The sequence below is a fragment of the Chiloscyllium plagiosum genome, unplaced genomic scaffold, assembly GCF_037043375.1.
Source record: "Chiloscyllium plagiosum isolate Xiang-an unplaced genomic scaffold, Cpla_swu_hap1 HiC_scaffold_7, whole genome shotgun sequence".
Lineage (NCBI taxonomy): Eukaryota > Metazoa > Chordata > Chondrichthyes > Orectolobiformes > Hemiscylliidae > Chiloscyllium > Chiloscyllium plagiosum.
This window is the reverse complement of record NW_028270145.1, coordinates 10770475-10780395: the sequence shown is the minus strand read 5'-3', so window position 1 is coordinate 10780395 and position 9921 is coordinate 10770475. Positions and strand designations below refer to the sequence as shown.

Genomic DNA, 9921 nt, shown 5'->3' with positions numbered 1-9921 from the left:
GAGGGGGTGGGGTCGTGCGAAGGGGGCGTGACTATGACCGGTCTGGAGGGAGGGAGCCCTGTTCGACAGTTGGGGGGCGGGGCATGTGTGATGGGGTGTTAAATGTGGGGGGGGCGCTGTGATCGGCAGGACGTGGAGGCGGGGCCGGGGCGAGCCAGGCCCGTGTGAAGGGTGCGGAACTCAGAGGCACGTGAGAAAGGGCGGAGCTCAGGCAGCTAATGAGGATGGGGATAGACAGCTGCTGAGGGCGGGGATAGGTCCGCGTGAAGGGGCGGGGCTCGGATAGGCAGCTGCTGAGGGCGGGGATAGGCCCGTGTGAAGGGGCGGGGCTCGGATAGGCAGCTGCTGAGGGCGGGGATAGGCCCGTGTGAAGGGGCGGGGCTCGGATAGGCAGCTGCTGAGGGCGGGGATAGGCCCGTGTGAAGGGGCGGGGCTCGGATCGGCAGCTGCTGACGGCGGGGATAGGTCCGCGTGAAGGGGCGGGGCTCGGATCGGCAGCTGCTGACGGTGGGGATAGGCCGGTGTGAAGGGGCGGGGCTCGGATCGGCAGCTGCTGACGGCGGGGATAGGTCCGCGTGAAGGGGCGGGGCTCGGATCGGCAGCTGCTGACGGCGGGGATAGGCCCGTGTGAAGGGGCGGGGCTCGGATCGGCAGCTGCTGACGGCGGGGATAGGCCCGTGTGAAGGGGCGGGGCTCGGATCGGCAGCTGCTGACGGCGGGGATAGGCCCGTGTGAAGGGGCGGGGCTCGGATCGGCAGCTGCTGACGGTGGGGATAGGCCGGTGTGAAGGGGCGGGGCTTGGGTCGCTGTGCTGCTGCTGCGGAAGATGGCGTGTCTGCTGGAGGCCCCAATGCGGATGAGCGTGCTTTCGGTGAGTATGTGATCGTCTGCTTGGCCTTTCTTCAGGCCTCGGTTGGGCTGTGATCCCCAAGCGGAGGGTTCGACGTGGTGTTCGCGCGATGTGGGCGCTGTTTCCGTTGCCCCCGCAGCTCCTGTGTTTTAATGTTAGATCTCCGGGAATAGTGCTGCAGGTTTGGGCCTGAGAGTTGCTCTAAACCTGCCTCCTTTAAAATATAAATCGCCAGCTTCCATACATTCCTCTGACCGTTTAATATTCGTACGTATCTGTACAAAATGGGATGTGTTTAATTACACGTTGTGGCTTTTTAAATCTGTTTTTAAAATTCTAATTGGCTTCAAAGAGAACATCTGTTTATTCGTTCCGTATTCATGTTTACACTTGCTACCCGATACTGGCCATTCCCTTAAATCGTAATTTCTTTAATTCAGGAACGAGCAACTGATGAGAGTAATAGTAGTCATGTGCGACAGAGAGGGAGGCCATTTGGGCCGTCCAGTTCATGCAGGGCGCTCTGGAACAATCCAGTCAGTTACGTTCACCTGGTCCTGCAAGTTTATTTTACTCAAATGGCCAATGAATTTCGTTTTGAAATTATTCGTTGTCTCCCCATCAAACGTCCTTCGTGGCAGCAGGTTTCAATTCATTGCGACTCCTTGCATTTTAAAAAAAAGGGTCCTTCCTCACGTCCCAGAACACAAACAGAATTTTCATTGTGTAAACATGTGCAAATGAATTGGAACGGATAGTGATTATTTCCTGGATCCTCTGCCACTTCCAAATTCAAAGAAATTTGTTAGTTACCTGAAAATGCTTAATTGGCCAGAAATTTGCACATCCCAAGTTTGGAAATAAGTTTACATAGGAGCAGAGCAAATTATTGAGAGTCCAAGTAATATATTAAGAATAAAAATAAATGACAATGGTAACTGTGCTTCAATGGTTGAACTCTTGTCTCTGAATAGAGTGTTACATTGTTGGAAATGCTACAGACAATTTCAGTGTTTCCTCTGAGGTGGGACAAAAAATTCACTACACTGTAAGAAAAGAGCAGAGCAGTTCTCTTTGATATCCAGAATTAAATTTATCCAACCTGAACCAGGTTTTCTGTGACAAAGGCAATCTATTCCAACTGTCTTTGACACAGTTCATCACATCACATCACTTTCCAAAATCTCTCCACTCCCCACAGCTCCATTGGACTGCAGTCACATAGTCATAGAGATGTACAGCACGGAACAGACCCTTCGGTCCAACCCGTCCATGCTGACCAGATATCCCAACCCAATCTAGTCCCACCTGCCAGCGCCCGGCCCATATCCCTCCAAACCCTTCCTATTCATATACCCATCCAAATGCCTCTTAAATGTTGCAATTGTACCAGCCTCCTCCACATCCTCTTGCAACTCATTCCATACATGTACCACCCTCTGCGTGAAAAAGCTGCCCCTTAGGTCCCTTTTATATCTTTCCCCTCTTACCGTAAACCTATGCCCTCTAGTTCTGGACTCTCTCACCCCTGGGAAGAGACTTTGTCTGTTTATCCTATCCTTGCCCTTCATGATTTTATAAACCTCGGTAAGGTCACCCCTCAGCCTCCGACACTCCAGGGAAAACAGCCCCAGCCTATTCAACCACTCGCTATAGCTCAAATGCTCCAACCCTGGCAACATCCTTGTAAATCTTTTTTGAATCCTTTCAAGTTTCACAACCTATTTCCGATAGAAAGAAGACCAGAGTTGCACACAATATTCTAAACGTGGCCTAACCAATGTCCTGTACATCTGCAACATGACCTCCCAACTCCTGTACTCAATATCTCACCAATAAAGGAAATCATACCTTTACTATCCAAATACTTGTGAATCTGCTTTCAAGGAACTATGAACCTACACTCCAAGATCTCTTTGTTCAGCAATACTCCCTAGGACCTTACCATTAAGTGTATAAGACGTGTTAAAATTTGCTTTCCCAAAATGCAGCACCTCGCATTTATCTAAATTAAACCCCATTTCTCAGCCCATTGGCCCATCTGATCAAGATTCTGTTGTAATCTGAGGTAACCTCCAATTTTGGTGTCATCTGCAAACTTACTTACTATACCTCTTATGCTTGCATCCAAATAATTTATATAAATGATGAAAAGTAGTGGACCCAGCACCACTTTTTGTGGCACTCCACTGGTCATAGGCCTCCAGTCTGAAAAACAGCCCTCCATCACCACCCTCTGTCTTCTACCCTTGAGCCAGTTCTGTATCCAGTTGGCTAGTTCTCCCTGTATTCCATGAGATCTAACCTTGCTAATCAGTCTCCCATGGGGAACCTTGTTAAATGCCTTACTGAAGTACATAAAGGTCACGTCCACCACTCTGCTCTAATCAATCTTCTTGTTTTAGTTCACTGTAGTCAAAGAATTGCGATCATTGACTTCTCTCCCTATTTCTGCACAGTTACACCTGCTGTCCATCTCTCCCTCCTCCATGCTTCCTCTCCCAACCCGCCCCAAGGAATTTATCTTTGGCCTACTTTTAATTCACATTTGAATGCTATCTCAACTAAAACATCTGAAACTGTATCACCTTTGCATATGTGTACACTGATAGTATCTTTCTGTATTTCACGAGCATCTCTGTAAATTGTCAGATTGCTTGTCTCATATGTAGCACTGGGTGAGGAGAAGTCTTCCCCAATTAAATATTGGAAACAATGAAGTAATCTGCTGTCTTTGGGTGATGCTATATACTTTACTCCCTATCTACTGCCCCATTAGTTTGAGGTTTAATTGTGCAACATTGTCATATGTAGCCACAAAATGTTCTGTCAACACGTAGTACTGCATCATTAAGACTTACTTCTATCTACATAACATCACCTAACTCCTCACTTTGGCTTTTCTACTGCTAATACTGTCATCCATATGTTTATTGCCTCCAGATTCAGAAAAGACTTGATTTTTAAAGTTTTCATCCTTGTTTTAAATCCTTAATGACTTGGCCCCTTATATCTGTAGTCTTCCCGTTCTCCTGAATATCTGTGCTTCTCTAATTTTGGTCTATAACGCATCCACAAATTTATTTACTTTGTATTTGTGGTTATGCCTACATCCTCAGCCATTGAATTCATTATGGAGTCAGCATAGACAAACATCTTCTGTGCTGTGACCATTCTATAGTTTCAAACCTCTCAACCTCTTGATCTTGTTTTCCTCCTTTTCAGGCATTCCTTAAGATCCACCTCATCAACAAGTTTTCGGTCCTATGTCCATTATGCCCTAAGACCATAAGATATAGGAACAGAATTAAGCTATTTGGCCCATGAGTCTGTTCTGCCTGTTGATCCTGGCTGATAAATATCTCAACCCCATTCTTTTGCTCCCTCCTTTTAATCCCTATACTAATCAAGAGCCTATCTAACTCTGTCTTAAAGGGAAGGTAGTGGTCTGTTGGTATTATCGTTGGACTGTTAAACCAGAGCCACGCTAAAGTTTTAGATACTTGAGTTCATATCCCACAATGACAGATGGTGAAATTTGACTCCAGTAGAAATCTGGAGCTAGGAGATTGTGATGACCGTGAAATCATTGCTGATTGTTGGAGAAAACCCATCTGGCTCACTAATGTCTTTTAGAGAAAGAAACTGCGATCCTTACTTGGTCTGGTCTACAGGTGACTACAGACCTACAGAAATATGGTTGATTCTTAACCACCCTCTGGGCAATTAGGGATGGGCAATAAATGCTGTCATCTCTTGAATGAATAAAAAGAAATAGAGTGAAAGACTTGGCCTGCATAACCTTCTGCAGGCCTCCTTCACTACCCTCTGGTTAGAGAAATTCCTCCCCATCACTGTTCTAAAGGATTGTTCCTTCACTCTAAGGCTGTGCCCTCTGGGACCTAGTCTTTCCCACTGTGAAACATTTTCACTGTCTGCTCTATTTGGGCCTCTCATTTGCTAAAACTCTGTCAAGCACAGATCCAGAATCCTCAACTATATGACAAGCCCTTTATCCCCGAGATCATTCTTGTGAACCTCCTCTCGACCCAATGCATGCACATCCTTCCTTAGATTAAGGTCCAAATCTGCCCATAATATTCCAAATGCAGGCTGACCAGAACCTTATACAGCCTCAGCATCTCTGCCCTTGTATTCTCGCCATCTTAAAATGAATGCTAACATTGCATTTTCCTTCCTAACTGCCAAATGAATTTGTGCGTTACCCTTAAGAGAATCCTGATCCAGAACTCCAAAGTCCCTCTGTGCTTCAGATTTCAAAAGCCTTTCCTCTCCACGCTTCAGGCTCTCTGCCTTTATTCCTGATGAAGGGCTTTTGCCTGAAACATCGATTTTATTGCTCCTCGGATGCTGCCTGAACTGCTGTGCTCTTCCAGCACCACTAATCCAGAATCTGGTTTCCAGCATCTGCAGTCATTGTTTTTACCCTGTTTAGAAAATAGTCTAGGCCTCAATTCTTCCTACGAAAGTGCATAACTCCCACTTTTCCACCTTGTATTCCATCTGCAACTTGTTTACCTCCTCTCTCAGCCTGTCCAAGTTCTTCTGCAGCCTCCCCACTTCCTCAACAGTACCTATTCCTCCATCTACCTTTGTGTCACCTGCAAACGTAGTAGCAGTGCCCTTGGTTCCTTTTGATAAGATTGTTAATGTATAACATGAATAGTTGTGGTCCCAACATGTGGCTTGGTGTCCTAGTCTTGTTTTACAAGACCTCTGTGAAGCACCTGTGACATTGTTATGTTAGGGAAGCCTGAACAACATTATATAAATTTTTTTAATTGTAGTTTAACATATTTGTGCTTCTGTAGTTCGGAGAATTGGTTATTTATAGTATTTGATTATCAACTTATATTACAGTGACACTATAGTGATGGACTGCCATTTAAATTATTCCATTTGTGTGATTTTAGTGGAGAGTTTATAGTTTTTGTGAGCATTTCAGTATGTGTCTGTAAAAATAAATTATATTATGAACATTTAGCTTTTTGAGATTTATCCTTGTCACTTGTTTGCTGGTGGCAAAATGCACTTTGGAGTCTTTCATTTGCCTGTTGCGTAGTGTAAGATGAGGATCACTCAATTGCTGCCCTGTTTTGGAGTCTTGGAGGCCCAAGTTTCAGGAACACTGACCTAACTTCTTTTTCTGGAGTCTATCCTTGGCCTACCCACATTGGGAGCATGTTCAGCCTGAACTCTTACAAACTATTTAAACTGTGCAACAGAGAGATTTGAATATTGAGGCAGTTTTTTTGTATTTATTTTCTTTAATTGTCCTCAATATCTTCAGATTAGAAAATAGAAAGTGACCTGCAATTGCACCCCAAGCAATGGCCTTGGGTATAATTGCAGTTGAATATTCTATCTCTGACTTGCTCACTCAGTGAGTTGGTGCAGCTATGACAGGTTAAATGGCTTTCTGAGTTGAGATAATTCTGTAATCAAGGCACCCTCCTAAGTAATGGCCATTTGGGGAAGATGTCACGTCCACCTTAAGGGCTCGACATCTCCAGTAAAGGGGGAGAACAGTATTGAGAAAAGCAATTTATACCTTGTTCATGTTGATCCATAGCTCTTTAATTTGAATTTGCTGTAATATTCAAAGTCAATGCACAATATTACAATGATATTGCAACTAGGGAATTGTCAGATACTGATAAGAGGGGTTACATTTACTTGCATATCTCCATTGTTAGTTGCATTAACTCATTTTGAAATGTTCTGGTTGCATTGTTATTTTAACTATAATAGAGAAAAAGTACTAGCTCTTTTCCTTCTCAATCATTGGTTTTCAATGGGAAAATAGCGGATAAACGCTGATCATTGCATTTTTATGCCTAAATGTTCTGAGAAAAACTTGTGTTTGTGATTTTAACAATATTGATTAAAATACAATCAGTGAGATTTTGGTTAAAGAGAAAAAAAATGAATGTAATTTTTACTGTAATGATGTTGGAACTTTCAACTTTTTGTCCTGGAACTGTGATTATACATTGTAGTTCTAACACACTAGAACATGTACTTTTTAATGTAGGAACTAAAGAATAATAATATATGTAAAATAAGCTATTGTTTAGTTGAAGTTCTTCATGAAATTGCTAATTGGAGTACGGGAACCTGATTCCAATCTGCTTTTTTCTCAGCTAGCCCCAGTTGTAGCATGTATCAGTCACTTTCCAGAGAATACACAATCTAACTTGTTCCATCTGAATACTGACTGAGCCTGCTTTGAATTCTAAGTTAGAATGATTGTAGAGGTCTTTCCAGAGTGAATGTTTCTGATCAGTGCAAGATTTCACCACTTTCAATTGTGTAGATAATGCAAAACATGTTGGTAATTCTTCATGCTTAAAATCTAATGTTTACATCTTAGACATATTAGCTCTGTTTATTCAATTTAACTGAATTCTTGAGGTGCTATTTCTAAAATTAAAGAGCATGCTGTTTTCCAGTGCAGATTTTAAAGATCTCTATTTTGGTGGTCATTGTCACTTAATTTTGCAGTTTCTTGATTTTCTCACTACAGAACAGCAATAAAGTGGAACACTGAGTGTAACAATGAAGGTAAGAAAAAGGGACAGTGGAATAGAGAACTAAAAAAGTCAATGATTGTCGCACTATATACTGCTAGGAGCATGCCAATTTGTTTTTTGATTACTTTTGGAGAGTATGAGAGGCATCTCTTCTCTGTAGGTGTGACAAAATGTGATAATTCACAGAAATGAATAAAAAGTTCTTTTCTTACTTAGCTCATTGCAGGCCATGTTTTTCATCAAGTTTCACTTAGAACTTGGTTGAGGTTTGAAATGTAATACAAAGATGTGTTAGATGCAAGTGCTACTAATACATGATGATATTTATTCTTTCATCTCATTAATATTTACTAAAGGGTAAGATATTATTCTATAGTTCAACCAGCATTTGCATGGTGATTGGAAGTATCAGAGCAATGCATTTCTTTGTAATTAGTTTTAGCAGAATATAGTCTAGCTAGAAAAGATCTGACTCTACAATATCTTTAAATAGATAAATAACATTGCTACTGTTCCTTGGCTAATTAAATTGTGATATGAGACCAAAGTGTTCATGTATACAAATATCGGGTTTGTATATCAAAAGTAAATCAGTACAAACTGAATGTAGCATATTATTTGCATAGCTGTTACTTTTATAGTAAAGTGGACTGCCAAATATAAAACTGTGTGGTATTGTGTACATCTGGTCAGTTGTAAATTATTTTCTGTAAAATTGACAATAACCTGACAGAATCATGGAACGCCACTTTAAACAATCATGGAACCAATCCCACCTAAATATAACAATAGTCATATTACAGAAAGAGTCCATTTGGCCTACTGTGTCTGTTCTGGCTCTCTGAAAGAGAAACTTGGCTGGTTCAACTCCCCTGCCTGTTCCACTGGTCCTGCAAATCTTTTCTCTTTGACTGTATTTCCATTTCACTTTTGAAAACTAGAATTGAATCTTCTTCCACCACACACTCAAGTGCATCCTAGACTCTGAACGCACAAAAAATGTTTTGCCGCATGTTTCTTTTTGTCAATTATCATAAACATGTATCCTCTGGTTCTTGAAACTTCTGCCAATGAAGCAGTTGCCATCTGTCTACTGCTGGACCCTTCATAATTTTGAACGCATTTGTCAAAACTCTCAACTTTCTCTATAAAGATTAAGTGCAATTGTAAATGATCAAAGGCTAAGAATATGCTTGTTGCTGAGGAAATAAAACTTGCAAAATCAGGCCAGAGTTTTCTTTGCATTAATTTTTGGCAAGGAGTATCTTTGCACTCTCCCTTCAGAGACTTTTGTGTATTGGGTGATTGGTATTGGAACTGATTTATGAAAAAAATGGTTGAATTGCCTTACCTTGTTTCATGCTTTGTATTTAGCCCAGCACTGAAAATTTTAATTTCTCTGAAAATGTAAGGCACAGTGAATTTTGACTGAATTACTGTCATTACTTTTAGCTTTTGAACTGTTTGTAACCTAGCATTTTAAACTTTGTGTTTATAATTTGTAAATCACGTTGAATAATTACAATTCCAACAGGTTTAATCCCTGTTACTTTTAGCACCCTGTTTAACATGTTTGTATAAATTCCTGTGTTATTTTAATACTACATGGCCATTTGTTTTAAAAATACTTTGGCAGAATTTTTATCACTTGAAAACAGTAAATTAAATCAGCTGATTGTTATTTTATGCAGAGGGGAGAAATGACAACAGCAAACTCAGCCCTGTTGACCTGCAGCGTTGATCTACTCAACGTCTGACAGCTCCTCTCAATAATGGGGGAGCTGTCTCATTGATTAGTCAAGCAACAGACTGACATAATCATACACTCAGAATTATACCTTACACACTGTCCCAGATAAACGCCCTTCACTATCATGGGAATGTCCTGTACCACTAGCAGGACAAGCCCAGCAGTTGTGATGGCACAATGGTATACGATCAGGAGGGGGTTTCCCTGGGAGTCCTCAACGTTAACTCTGGTCCTCATGAAGACGTATTGCACGGTGCTAAACGTGACTTGGAAAATGGGAAAATAAAAGCAGAAAATGCTGGCAATATTCAGTAGGTAAGATAGTGGACTTCAATGTTCATAACAAAACTGGCTCAGCAGCACCACTACTGACCAAACTGGTCAAGCCCTAAAAAAGGCAAAGCGATCAGACTGAATCTGCAGCAGATGTTGAGGGAACCAACAAAATGGAAAAAACATACTTGAGCTCGTCCTCACCAGTTTGCCTGTTGCAGATGCACCTATACATTATAATATTGGTTAAAGTAACTGCTGCGCAATCCCAGCTTCACATTCAGCACACACTCCATCACCTGTGACACTGTCACAGCACCACATGAGATATACTGGGTACAGTTCTTGCAACTCGACAGAGTATTCATGAGCTGCTATCAGCAGCAACAGAATTGTAGTTGAACACAATTTGCTATCTTATGACATAGCCCCTTTGCCACCATTACCATTAGGCCAGATGATCAATGAACAATGCAGGAGGTCATGCCAGGAGC

At 41.9% G+C, this 9921-nt stretch overlaps 1 protein-coding gene across 5 annotated transcripts in view; it reads left to right on the top strand.

Annotated features, from left to right (window-relative positions):
* The window catches only part of armc8 (armadillo repeat containing 8), a 102041-nt gene that overhangs the window by 575 nt on the left and 91545 nt on the right, over positions 1-9921 (top strand). The window contains exons 1-2 of one of the 5 annotated variants that reach the window (XM_087988698.1): positions 771-871; positions 7398-7435. The exons of 1 other annotated variant lie outside the window; for it this stretch is intronic. In XM_087988698.1, the coding sequence (XP_087844824.1) occupies positions 7430-7435 (6 nt within the window). In that variant the 5' untranslated portion in view covers positions 771-871; positions 7398-7429. Of the gene's footprint in view, positions 1-769; positions 872-7380; positions 7436-9921 lie in introns of those variants that run through there. 3 more of the 5 variants (XM_087988699.1, XM_087988696.1, XM_087988700.1) reach the window with 3 other exon arrangements.